Consider the following 23,118-nt stretch of genomic DNA (forward strand, 5'->3'; position numbering starts at 1 on the left):
AATACATGATGTAAGCCATATATCCAAAAATAATCAACATTCATGTAAAATTGTGTTCACCACACTAACAGGCTTTAGCATTGAAGAAGTCTAAAAAACCGTAGGCACGTATGAAAGGTTTTAAAATATAATGCAGCCCAAAATGAAAGTTTTTGTCTATATTTACAGTAATAAACATAAATCTATTGTAACCATCATGAAATATTTTTAGTTCTCCAAGGCCTTTTTTGAATAAACGCGCATATTAAACTGGAACAAGGAGGCATGGCTGAAGCGCACTACATACAAGCATTCAGAGTACACGGACAAAATTCAAGAATCCAAACAATTGTTGCGCATCAAAACGTGGAAACTTGGCAAGATATGAAAGCATTTTGGAAATAAAATATAATCTGCTCACCTGTTGGCTCTCAAAGGTCCAGGTGCTGTCGGGTAAAGACGCATCCAGAACACTGATCACCTCTTTAAAGTCTGTGGTGCTGCTGGGTTTGATCAAAGTCAAATCACTGTACTCTGACATCGGAGACATGCAGGACCTGAAGGACTGACTCTGAGACAGCATGTCTCCTCCCAGGACCTCCACGTACTTTATAGGTCCATCAGTGTTGAGCTGAATCTGCAGGTTTCTGTTGGGGTTCTTGTAATCATCACAGTCGCTCCGTCTCACGCAGCAGCTGCTTCTGCTGTTCCTGATGCATTTCACCGCCAAGATGAGAAAAGTCACCAGAGACAGCACGGACACCGAGGCCAGAGAGAGAATCAAATAAAGGGTGATTCTCCCAGTTTTCTTGCTGGGCTCGGACACTTTGTGTCGGAGGTCTAAGATGGGTTCATGGAGACCGTCCTCCAGCAGGATGGACACTGTGACGGTGGAGGACTGGACCGGTTCCCCGTCGTCCTTGATCTCTATAATTAGCCTCTGAGAGGAGTCGTCCTGCTCGGACACAGCGCGTTTAGTCCTCACCTCCCCTGTGTACAGATTGACAGCGAACAGAGAGGCGTCTGTGGCCTCCGCCAGTCTGTAGGAGATCCAGGCGTTGTGGCCCGAGTCAGCGTCCACTGCTGTCACCTTAGTAACCAGGTGACCCGCTTTAGCGGAGCGAGGCATCCTCTGATGAGAGAGGGAGCCCAGGGCAGCGGAGGAGGGGTAAATAACAGCGGGAGCATTGTCGTTCTGGTCCAGGATAAAAACATGGACAGTGGTGTTGCTGCTGAGAGACGGAGAGCCCTGGTCCTTTGCCTGAACCTGAATCTGAAACACCTTCAGTTTCTCATAGTCAAACGAGTGCATGCTGTAGATGCTGCCGTTATCCGAGTTAATGTAAACATAAGATGAGACAGAAACGTCCTGAACTTTAGAGTCCAGTATAGAGTAAGAGATCTTTGCGTTTTCACCAGAATCCAGATCAGACGCTGATACTGAGTACAGTATAGAACCTGGAACTCTATTCTCTTTTACATATACATTATAAGATGGCTGAGTAAATTTAGGAGGGTTGTCATTTACATCAGTGATGCTCACCGGTATAATCTTACTACTGGACAGGGGAGGAGCGCCCGAATCAGTTGCTGTTATTTCAATGTTATATTCTGAGAAATTCTCTCGGTCTAAAGGCGCGTTAGTGACCAGGGCATAATTATTGGAAAAAGAAGGCTTTAGTGAAAAAGAAGAACCTCTGGGAAGCCGCAAACTCACTTTGCTGTTATTCCCCGAATCGAGATCACGGACGCTGAGCAAAGCCACTACAGTTCCACTGCGAGAATCTTCCGGTACAGAAGTGGATTTGGAAGTGAGCACAATTTCTGGAGCATTATCATTGACATCTAAGACATCCACCTGTACAGTACAGTGACCCTCCATTTTAGGTAAGCCTTTATCTTTAGCACTAATGTCTATACGATATGAGGTTTGCGTTTCATAGTCTAATTGTCTTTTCAAATATATATCTCCAGTTACAGGATCTATATGAAATAAGGACAGTACAGACGGCGGTGTGTGTACACCAAGAGAATATTCTATTTCTCCATTTGGACCCTCATCAACATCTGTTGCTTTTGTTGTGATAACAAAGGAGCCGTTTGCACTGTTTTCTTGAATAGCAGTCTTGTAAAAATTGTTTTCGAACAGTGGAATATTATCGTTAATATCAAGCACAGTTATAGTTATTTTTGAAGTTCCAGACTTTGCAGGATTACCTCCATCCATTGCAGTGAGAAATAAATTGTGAATTGCTTTTTTCTCCCGATCCAAAGATTTATTCAAAACCAGCTCGGGGATTTTTCTTCCGTTTTCAATTTCTTTGACTTTAAGAGTGAAGCAGTCATCTTTGCTCAATGTGTACGTCTTTAATCCGTTACTCCCAACGTCGGGATCCTCTGCCATCTCTAAGGGGAAACGAACACCTACAACGGTAGATTCAGCAATTTCTAATGTGTGATCGCTTTTGAGGAAAGTGGGAGCATTGTCATTTACATCTTTTATTTCAACTTCAATCCGATGTAACTGAAGCGGATTCTCTATTACAACCTGCAGAGGTAAGACACAACTGGCGCTCTGTCCACACAAAGACTCTCTGTCTATCCTGTCATTCACCACAAGCTCACCCTTCCCCGCGTCCACGCTGAAATACTGCTTACCAGCCTCAGAGGCGACACGCAGTTTACGGTCAAAAATATCTGATACTCCCAAACCCAGATCTTTGGCAAGGTTTCCAACTAGAGAGCCATTTTCCAGCTCCTCGGGGATGCTGTAACGAGTCTGTCCATATATTGTACTCCACAAGAGAAAGAAATGATGCCACCAAAGAGCCAGCCATCTCCAGTCTCTGTACCCCATTCTCTTTGTCATTCCCGATCCGTTACAGCGCGTTATTTCCCATCGAAATATAGAATAAAGAGACCAATTTAAAAATCGGTCGATGATGACATCGTCGCACTCCAAATGAATCCATATCAATGCACCAGAACAGGAAGATTTAATGTACTTAACCAAATCCGACTGTTCAAATGCACCCTCCTCTCGTGTCAAGCTCAGAGTAATACACTGGCTACAGTGCTGAGGACTGGATGGGGGAGGGAGTAGATCCCTTTATACATCTTACAACGCCATTGGTGCACTGCATCCACTAGACACCACCAATAACACCGAGGCAGACGTGTCTCATTTCCATCAATGCAAGTTAAAATTGCTTCAAGAGCTGCTTATCAACGGGCACTTTAAAACGCCAAATATAAAATAATAAAAATACACTACACGGTAAAGTTAAAATAATAAGATATGTTTCAATATGAGACATTCGGTTATTGTGACATGAAATGTGCTTGTTTATTTTGTTAGTCTATACTTCATTCTTATATTCACCCTGTCAAATACCATGCATTGTAACAGAGAAATACTGAAGTCTATTTTTATGCGTGATCAGAACTACACTGGTAAAAATGTCAAATTCCCCTCATATGGGCTAAAACATGTGAGAGACAGAGAGATGGACAGAGAGATAGAGAGAGATAGAAAGAGATAGAGCGAGATAGAGAGAGAGAGAGAGAGAGATAGATAGATAGATAGATAGATAGATAGATAGATAGATAGATAGATAGAAGTTGCGAAAAGTTGTTTACATTCATCATATCAATTAAAAAAAAACGTTAATTGCAGAAAAAAAAGGGGATTGAGTCTAATAATGACAAAATAAGTGTTTTATATATTTTTTCTGCTCACCTGCTGACTCTCAAAGGTCCAGGTGCTGTCGGGTAAAGACGCATCCAGAACACTGATCACCTCTTTAAAGTCTGTGGTGCTGCTGGGTTTAATCAAAGTCAAATCACTGTACTCTGACATCGGAGACATGCAGGACCTGAAGGACTGACTCTGAGACAGCATGTCTCCTCCCAGGACCTCCACGTACTTTATAGGTCCATCAGTGTTGAGCTGAATCTGCAGGTTTCTGTTGGGGTTCTTGTAATCATCACAGTCGCTCCGTCTCACGCAGCAGCTGCTTCTGCTGTTCCTGATGCATTTCACCGCTAAGATGAGAAAAGTCACCAGAGACAGCACGGACACCGAGGCCAGAGAGAGAATCAAATAAAGGGTGATTCTCCCAGTTTTCTTGCTGGGCTCGGACACTTTGTGTCGGAGGTCTAAGATGGGTTCATGGAGACCGTCCTCCAGCAGGATGGACACTGTGACGGTGGAGGACTGGACCGGTTCCCCGTCGTCCTTGATCTCTATAATTAGCCTCTGAGAGGAGTCGTCCTGCTCGGACACAGCGCGTTTAGTCCTCACCTCCCCTGTGTACAGATTAACAGCGAACAGAGAGGCGTCTGTGGCCTCCGCCAGTCTGTAGGAGATCCAGGCGTTGTGGCCCGAGTCAGCGTCCACTGCCGTCACCTTAGTAACCAGGTGACCCGCTTTAGCGGAGCGGGGCATCCTCTGATGAGAGAGGGAGCCCAGGGCAGCGGAGGAAGGGTAAATAACAGCGGGAGCATTGTCGTTCTGGTCCAGGATAAAAACATGGACAGTGGTGTTGCTGCTGAGAGACGGAGAGCCCTGGTCCTTTGCCTGAACCTGAATCTGAAACACCTTCAGTTTCTCATAGTCAAACGAGTGCATGCTGTAGATGCTGCCGTTATCCGAATTAATGTAAACATAAGATGAGACAGAAACGTCCTGAACTTTAGAGTCCAGTATAGAGTAAGAGATCTTTGCGTTTTCACCAGAATCCAGATCAGATGCGGATACTGAGTACAGTATAGAACCTGGTATTCCATTCTCTTTCAAATATACATTATAAGATGACTGTGTAAATGTAGGAGGGCTGTCATTCACATCAGTAATACTAACAGTAATCATTTTCTTTGTCGAAAGTGAAGGAGAGCCCGAATCAGTGGCCATTATTTCAATATTATATTCAGAGACATTTTCTCGATCTAAAATGCCGTTTGTAACCAGTGCGTAATTCTGGGAAAACGAGGGCCTCAGTGCAAAAATGGACTTTTTAGGGAGCTGTAATGCCACTTTACCATTATCACCAGAGTCAAGGTCTCGGGTGCTGAGCAAAGCAACTACAGTTCCATTAGGCGAGTCCTCGCGCACTGGTTTTGGATGAGATGTAAGTATTATGTCTGGGGCATTATCATTCACGTCTAAAATTTCAACATGTACAGTACAATGTCCCTCCATTCTCGGGCTGCCTTTATCTTTTGCACTTATGTCTAATTCATAATTAGGAAATGTTTCGAAATCCAATGTTCCTTTCAGAAATAATGTTCCTGATAAAGGATCAATGGAGAAAACAGTGAGAACAGCTTCTGATGTGTGCGCTCCAAATGAGTATTCAATCTCTCCGTTTTGGCCATCATCCATGTCTGTTGCTTTTGTTTGCACTATCAATGCCCCTTCGGCAGCATTTTCGGCAACTGATACTCTATATGAAGTCTTTTCAAAAACCGGGACATTATCGTTTATGTCAAGCACTTTTATAGTTATTTGAGCAGTCCCTGATCTTACTGGATTACCTCCATCTAGCGCTGTCAAAAGAAGCTTGTGAACAGCCTTTTTTTCTCTGTCTAAAAGTTTAGCCAAAATTAATTCAGGGACTTTTCTTCCACCAGCAACTTCCTTAACTCGTATACTAAAACAGTCGTCTTTACTGAGACTATATGACTTAAGTGAATTACTACCGACATCTGGGTCTATAGCGCTTTCTAGTGGAAACCGAACCCCTATAACTGTAGATTCTGCAATCTCCAATGCTATATCATTTGATGGAAATCTTGGTGAATTATCATTAATATCTTGAATTTCAACTTCAGCACGAAATAATTGTAGTGGGTCTTCAACAATGACCTGCAGTGGTAACAAACAGCTGGCGCTTTGTGCGCACAAAGCCTCTCTGTCTATTCTGTCATTCACCACCAGCTCGCCTTTCCCCGCATCAACGTTGAAATACTGCTCACCAGCCTCAGAGGCAACGCGTAGCTTGCGGTCAAAAATTTCCGACAGTCCTAACCCCAAATCCTTGGCAAGATTTCCTACCACAGATCCCCTTTTCAATTCCTCTTGGATGTTGTAACGGGTCTCTGCATTTATTGTATTCCACAAGAGTAAGAAATGATGCCACCAAAGCGCCAGCCATCTCCAGTCTCGGCATCCTCTTCTCTTTGTCATTCTCGGTCCGCTATAACGCAAATATTCCAATCGACATTGTGGAACTAAGAAGACTGAAATCCATCATCGCAGGTGTAATTCCTACCGATGTTTCTTCATCAATGCTGAGAATGAATGTCACCTAAAATGTAAATTCCTCATACTGTAAAATACAGCTCATTGCTCCCTCCACCAGTTCGTCGCATTGCGAGTATAAAAGCACAGAGGCTGAATGGGAGCAGAGACTAGGTTTCTTTGTACAGTTCTGACTCCTATTGGTGCGGAGCGTCATCTCTATGGTCCAATAAGAAGATAACGGATCAACAGTCTTAAAGTCGTAGCAGCCAAGATCTTTATGGGCTTTAATGTTGACTGAAGTGCTTATTAGAAGTCATAGAACACCAGAGAATATGATAGATGTAGGTCAAAATAAGAAGGCAAACTATATAAAAAAAAGAAAAAGAAAGAGAAAGAAAGAAACAAAGAAAGAAAGAAAGAAAGAAAGAAAGAAAGAAAGCGTTCATTCCAACAAGGGTCGCTGTCCACTGTCATTGTGCTGAACTATTCAGACATGGTCAGAAACTGACTGGTTTGGGGCTATGGTGAAAAATTAAACAGTGTGTGAGGACAGTTTCGTTAAATACAGTTCATTTCAACCACATGTCATGGAGTTTAAATGTTTATATTATTTGTAAGTGGTCCTTAGAATTATAGGCACACACACACACACACACACACACACATATATATATATATATATATATATATATATATATATATATATATATATATATATATATATATATATATATATATATATACAGACAGACAGTTTTTAGGTGATATGTAAAATTTGTCTCTTGTGTACTCACCTGCTGACTCTCAAAGGTCCAGGTACTGTCGGGTAAAGACGCATCCAGAACACTGATCACCTCTTTAAAGTCTGTGGTGCTGCTGGGTTTAATCAAAGTCAAATCACTGTACTCTGACATCGGAGACATGCAGGACCTGAAGGACTGACTCTGAGACAGCATGTCTCCTCCCAGGACCTCCACGTACTTTATAGGTCCATCAGTGTTGAGCTGAATCTGCAGGTTTCTGTTGGGGTTCTTGTAATCATCACAGTCGCTCCGTCTCACGCAGCAGCTGCTTCTGCTGTTCCTGATGCATTTCACCGCTAAGATGAGAAAAGTCACCAGAGACAGCACGGACACCGAGGCCAGAGAGAGAATCAAATAAAGGGTGATTCTCCCAGTTTTCTTGCTGGGCTCGGACACTTTATGTCGGAGGTCTAAGATGGGTTCATGGAGACCGTCCTCCAGCAGGATGGACACTGTGACGGTGGAGGACTGGACCGGTTCCCCGTCGTCCTTGATCTCTATAATCAGCCTCTGAGAGGAGTCGTCCTGCTCGGACACAGCGCGTTTAGTCCTCACCTCCCCTGTGTACAGATTGACAGCGAACAGAGAGGCGTCTGTGGCCTCCGCCAGTCTGTAGGAAATCCAGGCGTTGTGGCCCGAGTCAGCGTCCACTGCCGTCACCTTAGTAACCAGGTGACCCGCTTTAGCGGAGCGGGGCATCCTCTGATGAGAGAGGGAGCCCAGGGCAGCGGAGGAGGGGTAAATAACAGCGGGAGCATTGTCGTTCTGGTCCAGGATAAAAACATGGACAGTGGTGTTGCTGCTGAGAGACGGAGAGCCTTGGTCCTTTGCCTGAACCTGAATCTGAAACACCTTCAGTTTCTCATAGTCAAACGAGTGCATGCTGTAGATGCTGCCGTTATCCGAATTAATGTAAACATAAGATGAGACAGAAACGTCCTGAACTTTAGAGTCCAGTATAGAGTAAGAGATCTTTGCGTTTTCACCGGCATCAGGATCAGTTGCAGTCACTGAGCATATAATTTTACCGGGAGCATGGTTTTCTTTAACATAAACTACAAAAGAAGCCTGAGAGAAAACTGGCGGATTGTCATTGACATCTAATAATTCAATAACTATAGTCTTTTCACTCGTCAATTGAGGTTTTCCAGAATCGGTGGCACTTATCTTAACACTGTAATTGACATTTCTTTCACGATCAAGTAGCATATTCGTTACTAATGAGTAATGATTAGACATGGATGGATTCAACTTGAACGGGAATTTTGGAGAAATAGTTAGCGTAACCCTGCCATTGTCACCTGAATCGGGGTCCTTTGCGCTTATTAGTGCAATAACTGTTCCGAGTGCAGAATCTTCTGGAACAGGCGTTGATAAAGACGTAACAATTATTTCAGGAATATTGTCGTTAATGTCAACTACTCTAATTTCAATGCTACAGTGCCCATCCATCTCAGGATTTCCTTTGTCCTTTGCAGTTATATCAAATCTATGTATAGAGTTCGTTTCATGATCTAAAATTCCTTTAACAAAAACAGTTCCAGTCGAAGGTTCAATATCAAATAATGATAAAATCACATCTGCCGTTTGCTCTGCAAATACATATTCAATTTCTCCATTCAGTCCCTCGTCTGCATCTGTAGCTTTAACCTGCAATATTTTAGTCCCAGGTGCTGCTTTTTCACTGACATTAGCTTCATACACTTGTCTTTCAAACTGTGGTGCATTATCATTGTTATCGAGTACTACAACTTTAATATCAGATGTACCTGAACGTACTGGATCTCCACCATCTACAGCAGTAAGGATTAGGTTATGTACAGGCAGCTTTTCTCGATCAAGGGGTTTGTCAAGGACTAATTCTGGAATTTTTCTCCCGTCCTTGTGATTTTTAACAGTCAATTTGAAATGCTCGTTTTTGCTTATGAGATAAGAGCGTACAGAATTAATACCGATATCAGGATCCTGTGCACTTTCTAAAGGGAACCGTGTACCCGGGTTTACAAGCTCTGCGATTTTCACCACTTTCTCTTTAGTAACAAAACTAGGAGAATTGTCGTTTGTGTCCTGAATTTCAATTTCAATTCTATGCAGCTGCAAAGGGTTATCTATAACTAGTTCCAAAGGCAACAAACATGCCGGCTTTTGTCCACACAGTTCTTCTCTGTCTATTCTATCGGTCACCACCAGTTCTCCTTTCCGCAGGTCTATATTAAAATACTGCTTACCAGCTTCAGAGGTTATCCGTAATTTACGCCGATACATTTCAGATACAACCAAACTTAAATCTTTGCCTATATTTCCAACCACAGCTCCTTGTTTTAGTTCTTCTGGGATGCTGTAGCGAGTCTGTCCGTCTATTGTACTCCACAGGAGAAAGAAATAATGCCACCACAAAAACACTTGCCATGTAGTCAGTCTATTCCACATTATTCCACGGTTCGCAAACTCCATATCGTTTCACTGCAATCCCAGCCTCTTAATTTAAGTACAGAAGGTCGGTAATTCAACGGCGAGTCCTGAAATATAAGAATAAAATGCATATTTTGTGTCTGCATTTGCATCCGTGCCTTCCTGCGCAGAGCACTGTAACGGTTACGAGGCTGATGCTGCTGCTCAGACAGAGTAGATCTCTTTGTACAGATCTGGATGCCATTGGGCACAGAGTGCAGCGATTTTCTCCAATCATGGCACGAGAATACTGACGTTGTAGCATCAAAATTACATACCTTATGAAATCCTCATATAATATAATTTCACATTAATAAAAAATACATAACCTCAATAATAATAATAATAATAATAATAATAATAATTATTATTATTATTATTATTATATCATTATTATTATTATTATTATTATTACATTCATGGACAATGAACAGGCCATAAACTTTATGACCATGCATTCAATCAGCATCTATCATAGCTTAAATAATAACTCAATGAATGCTCACTGAGTCATGATTTGTGGTAATTCATCTATTCTCTTCCCCGTATATGCACCTGCATGCATGTACATGAGTTTGTGGGAGAAAAGGCTCTTCGTTGCCTTCCTGTGGCCACACAAAGCCAGTGCAATCTGCTTACGTCACTGCGTCTACACTGCTCTCAGCACGGCTCAGAGAACGAGCTGTGACGGCCGCCAACGTAAAATACCCGTATGGAGGTCTGTAGAGCAAATGAAAAGGGAGGGGGAGCACACATGGTGTAGGAAGGCGTTTACTACAGTTCTCTCTCCCTCACACACTCACACACACACACAGACAACCAGTCTGCGCTTTCTTTTTCTTAAACACATGCACACACAGAAAAAGAACATTGCTCTTACAGATTAGAGTTTTTAACCAGGGTTACAGCTATGCAATTTATAAAGCTTTTATTAAAAAAACTTCCATATTTGTTGGGATCCTTTTGGTAACAAATTACTTTTGAATCTTAAATATTTCCAAAATTCAAAAGGTCTAAATTATTGAAACAGGTAAAGTGATAATCAACAATAAAATAAAGACAGCTATTTGAAAATTAATCCGAATACACTTCAAATGTGCGTCATAACCATAGTCTTTACATGGCAGTGGGCGACAGAGGGAGATGTGGAGAATGCAAGACAAGGAGAGGGAGGGGGAGAGCGGGAGCTGCTTTCAGCACCACTGCTGTGGACAGCGCCACACAGGCGGCCAAGGGCTGCTGCTGCATGCTGCTGCAGAATAGACCAATCCCACAGGCTCTCACTGAAAACAGCCAGGGAAAACAAAGCCTCGAACTCGTTGCTCTCTTTCTTCACCCAATAATAAATATATCAATGAATCAGTCTATTAATTATTATAAATGTAATTTCATTTAATCTTTTAATTAGTTTGTTTTTATATTATTTGCACCAATAGCTCATTATGTTACATTTGGTTGCTGTAAACAGAGCATGAGCATAGGTGGGTTGAATAGTGAAATAATAGGGTCAAGAATTTATTGCCAGTTTATGATAAAAGAAAGGACAGTATGATCATAAGTCAGTGTAAAGGTATTTCTTTTGAGGTTTTAGATAATGTCATTAATGTAACTTAAATTATAAATGTAGTGGTTGCTGGTGAATCTCTTGGATGATATTCTTTTGCTACAGTTGAAAGAAGTTTTATTCCAAGTCTGGTACAGGCAAGCATCAATAAACAACATATTGCACAATAAACTTGTTTCATATGTGCATTTTATTAACCCATTTGACTTTAAACCCCACAATGTATATATTCATCAGATGTTAAGCTTGAATAAACACTGCAGACTTGCATCTATTCACTGTGTCATGTGATTCTGTGAAAAAGGGAGCTGATTGCAAGACACATATGATAGAAGGCAAGTGAAAATTAAATTTTGTGATTTACAAAGTCAGCTGTATGTCACATTTAACATCTTCAGCTAATCTTTGCCCAAAATAAAAATAACTTTGAATGCATGTGCACTTGGAACATCAAGCTGGCAGTGTTGGACAATGATCAGTTGTGTAGTGTACGGTGTAAATGTGTGCAGGGCTTAGATTAGACATGTGGCATCTGTATTTCTCTGTGTTGGTTGATAGGTTGAAAAGTCTAACATTCGATTTTAAAATCTTCAGCTATCATAGGCAATGTTTTCAGTTAAGTCGTTGGTCAAATTTATGACCTTATTGGAGATTACAGCTTGTGATTATGTACTAAAGAGTGTTTGATTTTATTTAACCACTCATATCAGTAAGATTAGTCCCCCAAAACAAAACGCTTTGTTTTGTATAAGTCAGTATAAATTAACAGAGGCCCAGACTATATTACTCACCGTCAACATAACTGAACTTTTAAAGTCTGTGACAGCCCCTGGGTTTTGCTTGAGTGTTAGTCTGTCTCTGCTTATAGGTGTGCCAGATGGGCAGCTCCTTTTCATCTGTGCACCTGTTTTTGGTGCATCCGGCTATAAAAGTGGCAGGCTCCAGTTTCTCAGGCTGTTGTATGTAAAGATACAGGAAATATTTCCTGTCATATTCCATCAATGTTCAATAACTCAACTCTGGCAGACAAGAAAGAGCTTGCTTAGACAGTCGGCTTTATCTGCTGTTTTTATCCACTTGGCATTTTATTGTACTTTTATAAAATCTACTTTGGTTTACATGTAGTTTTTCTTAGATTTATTTATTTTTGCACTTCCTTATTTAAATTTATATACTTTTATATCCTATTCTTAGTTAATCTCTCTTGCTCTGTTGATTTGTATATGTTGTAAATAGACTTGTAAATTTTATTTGGTTGATATATTTGTATTTTTGTCTTGCTGCTTTATTTTGTGTGTTAATCAGAGTGCTTGTTTGTGCCAATGTATGCTGCTGCTGCTACTCCCAAAGTAAATATCTATCTTTCTGTCTGTCTGTATGTCTGTCTCCTCCTGTAGCAGATGGTTTGTTCACCACACTGACTTGCAACCATTTTATACAATTGACCATCCACTTTTACAAGCTGTGCATACTTTTCTATTAATAGATCTATTTTTTAAAAATAAAATATATTTTGCCATTATTTTGCATGTCTTTTCTTCATTTTGTTATGGCCTACCACACGAGTTGTGACAAGTCTTATAGATGGTTGGTATTTTTGCAGGACTTTGTGTTTGACTATTTCAGTGTTAGCTGTGTACACTGTCACCTGGGAAGTAAGTAAACAAGTAAAGCTTCACAATATGATTTAATTAAGCACACCCAGAACAATAACAACCTCAAAGAATGCTTTCTCACTAAATGGGCCTTTGATTCTTCTTTAACTAAGTCTGAGTCAATCTGAAGTTAAATTTGTATTTTTCAAGCCTGTGTGTACTTTATTAAATAACAGAAGAGCCACAATATGATTGAATACCTTTTGTATAATGCTTTCTTAATTACCATGTACAGTACATCTCAGGGCAGTATGTTCACTGTCACTTTAATCATGCATAAGTTCCTTTACCAGCTGGTGTTGCCTTCTAATACTTGCTTCCTACAAAACTGAATACTAAAATTAGCTTACTGTTTTCCCATCTAATGAATAGATTTCAAACTATGTACGCATCAGCAGTCACATTATGCTTTGATCATGATGCCACACACAGTCAACACAACATTCACCCATCAGTGTTTTTAACTATCTCTGGTGGTGATTTGTTTTCTGAGATATGTAGGTAATCCAATTAACTGATTCACTCATTCAGTATGTGTAGTGTATGAGTACTGCTCATGTTTGAAGTCTGTTTCTTTGATGAGCCAGAGATTGATGTGCTGCTGTCAGTGCATCAGTTTTATCCATGCTTGTAGAATCATAGATCTTTGTTCTACTGTTTGTGATTGTTGAAAGACTGTGAACAACATAGATAAAAACTATTTCTTACCTTATTTGGTGTGGCAGGATTTAACATGAGTCAGAAAGGAAACAGGAACAGCATCAGGCAGCAGGGGGGGGACACATGAAAGACAAAAAAAGAGAAAGAAAGGAAGTAATTTAGACTGGTGGTCAGGATAAAGTGTGGTTTGGGGAGTAGAGCAACCAGCATACTTACCCGGCGGATCACAAGAGATTGAGTTGTACATTTAAATGTAGGTGGTGATTCATGTGCAGTCTGTGTGTATTTTGGTTGCTCTATTTAAAAAGAAAAAAAGTATACACAAAGTCTGCACTTTGAGTTTGTGTAAAAATGTGTGCAATGTTTGATCTTGTATTTGTTTTGGCTTCAGTTGGTACAGTAATGATAAAATATAAGGGGGCACAAAAAGCAAACAAATACTGAAAACACACTGTTTCGTCTTAGCAACTAATAAGAGCACTGAAGACAAGATGTGTTGAGTGTCCAGGTCAGAGAGTCTGGAGCATTAAAAAAAGTGTCCACATGCAAGTGAGATTCATATGAAGGTATCTGCAAATGTATATGAATGATTGACTGAAGATAAAGTTATTTTTGCTCTGCTATCCTTGGGGTGATACACATGATAATGAAATATAAACAAAATAATCCATTCCTAAGAAATAAAACTTGACAAAGACTTAGACTTGAGAAAGAGGAAAAAAAATGAGAAAGTGAGAGATAATAACTGCCCCTATGTGAAATGGTGATGTGACAATCTAGTGTTACAGGCCATTGTGTAACCTTTACAAAAAACAAACAAAAACCTAAAAAAAAAAAAAAAAAAAAAGAAAACAACAACAACACAAAAACAAAGATAAAAAAGAGTAATAAAAATAAATAGATTTCTACAGAAAGCTTTTGGATGTACTAGATAAAGCCAAACAAAAACAAACATACATAAAAAAGAATGAATGCATAAAATAAATAAATAAATACAACAATCTTCTCCCACTTCAAGCAAATACAAACTTTATATGCACTAATATTGTATATTGAATTCAGTTACCTCATCATTTCTGAAGGGGAATTATAACCAAGAAAACACTGATTACACAACCAATGTACAAATCCCAACCAAAATACAACACTGCTTAAAAAAATCAGTACCCTCAAAGTGACAGCAGAGGGCCTCAAGGCGATGCCCCCTACAAATCTATGCCATATTAATGAGCTCTTTTGTACTGTGGCCACATACAGCATGTGTCACAGGTTATGTCTGCATAAGTGTCTTTGTGTGGCAACACAAAGCCTCAGTTAATCTTTATAGTGACTGTATTAAAGTATGCAAGAAAAATTTGCAAAAATATAACCTAGGTAAATAAATAACATGCTTTTAAAAACAAAATTTCAAGTCAGTGGTGCCCATGTATGTGAAATAGTCCCTAAAAGGAACAAGAAAACAAAGAAATGTAATTGAATGAATATCTAAGTATGTGATAAAAGGAAACTAGCATGTTACACCTTCTTTCATGTGATATAAAAACTGGATCTAAAAAACTACAGGTTACTTTCAGTCAGTATTTTTAACATTAGCATGGATTTTCTGAAAAAGGAGAAGAGAAAATAAACAGCAGCATACATGAGAAAAGAAAAGGAAAAAAAAACAAAAAAAACAAGCAGCCATGATATTTCTCTTCCCCCTCCCCTCTCTCCTTCAACAAACACCCCAGGTCTGAGTACATTGCACTACATTTGCCAAAAACAGGGGTGTTTCAGGTCCTTTCAGTATCAAAATATACATGGAGTTATCACACACCACACACTGCATCTTCTCTTGACCCCCTATGGCTTCATAAAATGGTACAATCCTGCCTGTGAGTCAGCTTGTTGCTATGGCACCACATCCCACCTCCCTGCATCCCACCCTGTTTCCTACAACCTGGTCAGGGTATTAAAAAAAGAGTCACAAAAACAACGTGAAGGACAAAGAAAAGATTAAAACGTTTGAAATGATGTTCAAACAAATACAAATGTATTTTGATAATATGTTTATAAAAAGCACATTTGTAGACTGCTGAGTATCAAAGATTCTCCTGACAAATGTCTATAAAGTGCTAGAAAGGAGATAATTATTCTTGTGACAAACATGGCTCTCAACACAGAGATGAAATGACATTGTATGGCATATTTTTTCTTTTTATAGACAGGATAAAATGTCCTACATTAAGTAATCTTCCTCTCCCTTTCTCTCCCTGTCTTTCTTCCTCTGCAGCAGAATGGTGCAGCTGGAGAGGGGGAGGGGAGGGATGCAGAAAATGAGATCAGGAGGAAAAAGGAGGACTGTTGGAAACCAAGACTGAGTGATGAATAGTGACCATCCAGTTTGAGCCAGAATTGAACATGTTTACTATAACCACTGAGTAAATAAAATTAGCCAGATGAATAAATATGTAATTCATCTGGGTGTAGAAAAGATAAAGAAGTCATGTAATGAAAGACAATATCATATTGAGAATGACTCAGTTTTTGACTCCCCATGTCTGCAAAGTAGAGTTATTACTCTGAATAACATGGAAATATTAAGACTGATAACTTTACAGTGTTAGAAATAGGCTACTAGAAAACACAAATACAATAATACAATAATAAGCTAAATGTTCTAGGCAATCAGTAGTGTCATCTATAAAACACAATTATGTGACATTCCCACATTGTTAACACAAACTTATGTTCAGCAACATCCGTTGTATATTTTTAAGTAAACATGCATCTGATTTACCTGATGTTATGACAAAAAATATATATATAAATCCATATAACATGCTTGCTTGCCTATAATCTCTCAAGTTTTCTTTTAGATAAATGCTGTGGTCATAGTTGTCCTGCTATCTATGTAAAAATTGAGGCACAAAAGAAATTTGAGGTACAATTACATAACAAACAAGTGATTGTGGTGCACTAGAAACTGAAGCAGAATGCAAGCCTGTTGCTTGAAACTGAAAGATATTGTATAACTTCTTGTCCATGTCCTGTGCAAGTCTAAATACACGTTGAACAAGGCTAAACAACAGTTTGATGGGGACAGGAAACAGCAATCCTCACAATGACAAAGCGTTAGAGTGCCTTGAAAACGTAGACATACTCCTTGAACTTTTCCAAATTTTGTCACAGCGCAACCACAAACTTCAATGTATTTTATTGGGATTTTATGTGACAGACAAACACAAAGTAGTTCATAATTGTGAAATGGAATGAATGCGACACTGTCTTCAGAAGTCAACAAATTAGTAAATAGAACCCACCTGTGGGTAATCTATTCTCAGTACAAATACAGCTGTTCTGTGAGGGATTCAGCGGTTTGCTAGAGAATATTAATGAACAAACAGCATCATGAAGACCAAGAAACACACAAGATGGGTCAAGGATAAAGTTGTGGAGAAGTTTAAAACATAGTAAAGTTAAAAATATCCCAAGCTTTGAACATCTCATGTAGATCTGCTCAGTCCATCAACTGAAAATGAAAAAAAGTATTGCACTACCGCAAACCTGTGAAGACATGACAACAAACTGACAGGCCAAGCAAGCAGAGCACTAATCAAAAAAGCAGCGATGGGATATTCAGCTCAGGTAAGAGAATTACCTGTGTAAGAAACAGCAAAAATGTGGAATAAGGTGCTCTGGTCAAATGAAATCAAAATTGATCTTTTTAGTTAATGTGAAACATGCGTTTGTGTCTGTGAAAACTAACACTGCACATCACCTTAAACCTCACTGTGAAACATGGTGGCAGCAGCATGATACTTTTCTTCTGCAGGGACAGGGAAGCTGGTTAGAGTTGATGGAAAGATGGACTGAGCTAAATATGGAGAAAACATTGAAGAATATCCCTTAGAGACTAAAAAAAAAAACTTGAGAATGTGGCAGAGGTTCACTTTCCAGCAGGACAACAACCCTAAACAGACAGCCAGAACAACAATGGAATGGTTTCGATCAAACCATGTGTATTCAGAATAGCTCAGTTCAGACCTAAATCAAACTGAGGATCTGTGGAAAGATGCTCTTCATCTAATTTGAGATTGAGCTATTTTCCTAAGAAGAACAGGCACAATTTGCAGTTTCTAGATGCAAAGCTGTTAGAGACAAACTAAAGAGTATAACAAAGAGAAACACCAAAAGACTTGCAGCTGTAATTGCAGTGAAAGATCATCCTCCAAAGTACTGACTCAGGGAGGCTGAATATAAATGCACAACACACTTTTCACATTATTTGTAACAGTTTTTGAAAGCTATTTCATTTTCCACTTCACAGTTGTGCACTACTTTTTATTGTTCTATCACATAAAATTCCCAATTTGTGGTTTGGGGTTGTAGCATGACAAAATGTGGAAAAGTTTAAGGGGAATGCATATTTTTTCAGGCACCGTGTTCACTGGAGCTATGTACTTGTTAATATTTTTTAAAACCAGTGTATTTAGGAAGAGCATGTTTACTCTGGGATGAAGCAGTTATGGGTCCCAAATAGCTTAGATATGTGGGCAATCTAGTAAACAAACAAACAAGGACTTAAAGTAAATATTAACCACAGTGCACAAGGTGCTCATGAACCCCACCGGCATAAACATGGACCCCACAGCTGCTCAACAGACAGCTCGGCTAGACGAGCCAGACATTTAAAGAGCAACTTAGGCCCGTGGGAACCAGGAGCGTCTGATGTCTGATTATAGGTCTGGGTTTAATAGTACATTTGATAGCTAATGTTGGGAGGTTTGAGTAGGAATAAAATCATGGAAGTTGGTTTCATAAACAAGAAAACGTTAAAACAGCATATTGAACTGATAGAGTACAAAACCTAAACTGTTTGCCAGGTTGCAAATATGTTTCTGAAAACTTTGGCCCCTGTGGAGACTCTGATCATAGGAATTTATGGTACTGAGTAAAATTCATCACCACTTTAAATCTGAGGAAATTAGACGTAATGGTTTAAACACATCTGGAACAGGTAAAATTGCACAGATGTGGGCTGGTAATTACAGCAAACAGCATCCGGTGGAAATGGTAGTTAATACAATTAACTGGTTTTTTCCCCCTGTTGTTAGTCAACTTCTGTTTTCACATGCATTGTACAATCCACCCCCCCTCCCCCTGTTAAAACTGATATAGCACACCTCTCAGACTAACTACAACTACTCTAAAAATGTTTTTTCTGAAACTGAAAAATAATAAACAAACAAAAAACTGATTAAAAAATACAGCAAACTTAACCACAGAAAAATAGTTCTCAAACACATCATGCCTGCTTTCAGTCACTCTTTAGAATTAACAAACTTTTAAAAAACACCTTGAATCTAAAATTAGATTTTCACCAAATATGGTAAAACAAAAGATTGCTTGTTGCATTACATCATATAATAACAGGGCCAGTGATGACGAGTCAACCACATCATTACCTTAAAACACCATGCAGAGCTTTTATGTTCAGGAAACAACATAAAAACACAACAGTTACTTTCTATATTTATATATTGCTGAGTATATTTAACAGAAAACATAAACAGCAAGATATAATCTAGGTCAGTGTGACTATGTTGACTATGACTATGTGTGACTATGTCTATTTTTGTTGTTTAAACAGCCTCTTTCCTGATTACTCACATCCAATGGTTATTTGTTGTATAACTGATCTGGCCCTCTTCTTACCTTGTGCCTCAAATATTTTGTAATCTAACAAAACATATCTCAATGTGTTTATGTTTGTTACAGTGCAGGTAGCAAAAAAAAGTCTAATATCTTTATTTCACACACACAACTTTTCCAATTTTAACCTATTTCAGCAGAGAAAGAGGGTTGCAAATCAAAATGGCTGCTGTGCATCAGTAACAGAAATGCAGCACAGGGATGGTGAGACTCTTCCAGCTACCACGTGCCTTCTCCCCCTCCCCCGCTGCCTCTCTTCTCCTCTCCATCACAGTTTTTTCTACCTCGTTTTCAGTCTCTCACGACCAGTAAAGTGGTTGCTTCCCTTCCCTTTATAACATTTTAAACCTTTCATCAAATATTATTTTGCCCCTCATTGAACACTATTAATATTAATTTGGGCTCCCTTTGTTATCATAAAGGGGCTCACTCCTATTCTGTGCATGTGATGCCCTATACTTATGGTTACATGGTGTTATGAAGGGAACTAGGTCACTGATAACAACCCGATTTAAAGTAGTGCACTGCGTGGTTGTGTCTCTCTAAGGGCATGATCTGTACCAAAGCTGCAACATGGTTAAAACCCAGAATAATTTCTGTCACTGCAGCTTCAGCTTTTCTTTTTCTCCCACACCTCTATATGCTTCTGAAACAAAAAAACATTATGCTGTAAATTATAATTCCATCTATTAAAGTAAAGGCGTAGCCTTTGTTGCTTAGTGCAAAATATGTATGTGAGAGAAAAAGCAACAGTGTTAAAAAATATATGCAACACTTCATTTTGAAAACTGCTATAGATATATTAAAAGAATCAGACTAGAAATCATGGGAATTCTGTATTTCTTGGTATCTTTAAAGAAGAAGCATTAGATAAGTATGGTAAAAGTGCTGCAAAATGCAGTGCACTGGTTTGGATAGATACAGAAACAGAGAATATGTTTACGACTGAATTAAATCTTCATTTTCCTAACAATCTTACCATGTAAAATATTCTTCCATTTTGTAGGGCGAAATATCTTTCTATATTCTCTAATTAAGCTATAAAATGATCCATATCACTAAAAAAGGCTATGTACATGTTGATAATTTCTGATGAAATCAAGGATAGCCAGAAAAGACACAGATATCTCAATGATTAAAAAAATTAATGGCGGGAAGCGAAACCAAACTGAAGCACACATTAAATAACAACTAAACATAATTGATTTGAGGAAAGGTGCTTATCTCACCTCTGTGAGCATATTCTCTGACTCCGTTTTATGCCTTGGCACTGTCCTGGTAGCACTATGGTCAACACTCAGGGTGCTCTGACTGAAGGGTTGGGGACATTTAACATCACTCATCCGAGAGTCAGTAGTTCCATACATCTCGTAGTTAAGGCCATGTTTCAATGTGCTGGTACCTCCTGCATCTGAGTAAAGGGGTGGGTAATATGGAATGACAGGAAGATTTCCACTGGATTTGTAAAAAAGACACTCCTGTCTCCATCTGTAGATTTTCACTGATATAATAACAACTAAACACGTGATGAAGAGGAAGGAAACTACAGCCAGAGCCAACACCAAGTAAAATGTCAGGTTGTCATTGTACTCCTTGTCGTGTGTAAAGTCAGTGAACTCTGACAACACTTCAGGGAAGCTGTCCGCCACGGCCACGTTAACAATGACTGTGGCTGAACGAGAGGGCTGTCCGTTGTCCTCCACGATAACAGTCAGTCTTTGTTTGACAGCATCTTTATCAGTCACTTGGCGGATAGTTCTTATTTCTCCATTCTGTAATCCCACTTCAAACAGCGCCCTGTCTGTGGATTTCTGTAGTTTATAGGAGAGCCAGGCATTCTGTCCAGAGTCCACATCAACAGCCACCACTTTAGTGACCAGATAACCCACATCTGCTGAACGAGGAACCATTTCAGCCACCACAGAGCCACCAGTCTGGACTGGGTACAGAACCTGAGGAGGGTTATCGTTCTGGTCCTGGATCAGTATTTTCACAGTCACATTGTTGCTGAGTGGAGGAGATCCTCCATCCTGCGCTTTGACATGAATGAGGAACTCTTTTGTTTGCTCATAATCAAAAGAGCGCACTGCCAGAATCTCTCCACTCTCTGCATTGACCGAAAAATAAACCGATGCTGACATCCCATTCAGTTGGCTGTCCTCAAGAAAATATGAAATACGCGCATTGTTGCCATAGTCCTCATCCCTGGCTTTAACAGACAGGATTGACATGCCAGGTGAATTATTTTCATGGATGAAGGCGGTCAAAAATCTTTCTGGGAACATTGGGGCATTGTCATTTACGTCTGATATTCTTAAATGTATAGTCTTGTTTGAGGAATGAGGCGGGGAACCTTCATCTACTGCAGTTATTGTTATATTATATTCAGGTACAGATTCACGGTCCAAAACATCGTCAGAAATCAGGCTATAAAAATTTGTAGCTGTTGACTTGATTTTGAAAGGTAAATCTTGATTGATAAAACACCGAATTTGTCCATTTTTACCTGAGTCCAAGTCTTTAATGTTGATCATTGCTATAACTGTGTTTACGGGTGAATCCTCAGATATGGGATCGGAGAGCGAAATTAAGCTTATGATAGGGGCATTATCATTAAGGTCGATCACCTCGATTTGCACCTTACTTGTGTCAGCCAACCCTCCTTTATCTGTAGCTTTAATATCTATTTCATAATGTTTAACTTTTTCGAAATCTAAAACACCAGTTAAAGTAATTTCTCCTGTATGAGAATCAATATTGAGTATGGATGCCACACCATCGGTGTGGTGGGAGAATGAATACACCACCTCTTTATTTGCTCCCGTGTCATCATCGGTAGCACTGACTTTTAAAATAGCAGTGCCTTTTGATGCGTTTTCAGGAACTGTAACCCTGTAAAGAGACTGACTGAATACCGGCGCATTGTCATTTGCATCCAAGACGACAACATTTATTTTAACCGATCCCGACTTCTGAGGATGACCACCGTCAAATGCCGTCAGAATTAATTTATGCTCTTCTTGATTTTCTCTGTCCAGCGACGCGTGAAGAACCATTTCAATATACTTTGTTCCATCAGACCGAGATACTATATTCAGTTTAAAATTATCAGTAGGGTTGAGCTTGTATGTTTGGATAGTGTTTTGAGCCACATCCGGATCTCTGGCACTCTCAAGAGAATAGCGAGCCCCTGGCGAGGCAGACTCGCTAATCTGAAAATTGTATTCCCTTTTGGAAAAAAACGGAGCGTTATCATTAATATCTGTAATCTCGACATCAATTCTATAGAGCTCCATTGGATTTTCTAGAATTATTTGGAAATGAAGAGAGCAGGGCGAGACTTGCTGGCACAGTTCCTCTCTGTCAATCTTTTTAGCCACGACCAAAGTTCCCTGTTCTGCATTCAACCCAATGTACTCACTGCCATCCTCGGTAAAAATCCTAGCTCGTCCCGATTTCAGTCGCTTAACATCCAGTCCTAGATCCTTAATAATATTGCCAACAACGGATCCAGTCGCCATTTCTTCAGGTATTAAATAGCGGAGCTGACCAACAGCCATTCGTGCGACACTGATGCAGAGAATAAGCTGCCACCATGAAACTATTTTTCTATCGGTTATACAACAAAGAAAACTCATCATGTCAGGAAACTTTGCAATATCCGAAAGAAAATGGGGTGCCAAAACCCGATCAAATGTGTTGAGTGCAGGACGACTGCCTTTGTTGAGCTAGCTGCGATTAATGAAAAAAGGAGGGTGACTTCATTTTCCTTACAGCAACCAACAGCGGCACTTAGGGACGCAACAAAGAAACTGCAGGTAATGAAATACATCATAGACTGAGAAATGACAGATAGATAGACAGACAGACAGACAGACAGACAGACAGACAGACAGACAGACAGACAGACAGACAGACAGACAGACAGACAGACAGATAGATAGATAGATAGATAGATAGATAGATAGATAGATAGATAGATAGATAGATAGATAGAAGTTTAAAAAACATAGAAGCAACAACGCACACAGCATTATGACGTCCAATCAGTGAATCGATGTAGATGAC

General features: G+C 39.6%; 3 protein-coding genes across 42 annotated transcripts in view; all 3 read right to left on the reverse strand.

Annotated features, from left to right (window-relative positions):
* Positions 1-23,118, reverse strand: part of LOC121642654 (protocadherin gamma-C5-like) — a 324,465-nt gene that overhangs the window by 36,279 nt on the left and 265,068 nt on the right. Inside the window, exon 1 of one of the 40 annotated variants that reach the window (XM_041989438.1) lies at positions 20,280-22,768. The exons of 37 other annotated variants lie outside the window; for them this stretch is intronic. In XM_041989438.1, coding sequence (XP_041845372.1) covers positions 20,280-22,691 — 2,412 coding nt within the window. In that variant the 5' untranslated portion in view covers positions 22,692-22,768. Of the gene's footprint in view, positions 1-400; positions 3,017-20,279; positions 22,769-23,118 lie in introns of those variants that run through there. 2 more of the 40 variants (XM_041989471.1, XM_041989446.1) reach the window with 2 other exon arrangements.
* Positions 3,698-6,338, reverse strand: LOC121643458 (protocadherin gamma-C5-like). The gene has a single exon (XM_041990901.1). It carries the CDS (start codon positions 6,164-6,166, stop codon positions 3,698-3,700), a length of 2,469 nt encoding a protein of 822 aa, XP_041846835.1. The 5' UTR covers positions 6,167-6,338.
* On the reverse strand, positions 6,434-9,596 carry pcdh1g22 (protocadherin 1 gamma 22). The gene is made up of 2 exons (XM_041990902.1): positions 7,018-9,596; positions 6,434-6,439 (listed from the first exon to the last, which is right to left on the reverse strand). Exons 1-2 carry the CDS (start codon positions 9,478-9,480, stop codon positions 6,434-6,436), a joined length of 2,469 nt encoding a protein of 822 aa, XP_041846836.1. The 5' UTR covers positions 9,481-9,596.

This window comes from Melanotaenia boesemani, chromosome 7, assembly GCF_017639745.1.
Source record: "Melanotaenia boesemani isolate fMelBoe1 chromosome 7, fMelBoe1.pri, whole genome shotgun sequence".
In the NCBI taxonomy this organism is placed as follows: domain Eukaryota; kingdom Metazoa; phylum Chordata; class Actinopteri; order Atheriniformes; family Melanotaeniidae; genus Melanotaenia; species Melanotaenia boesemani.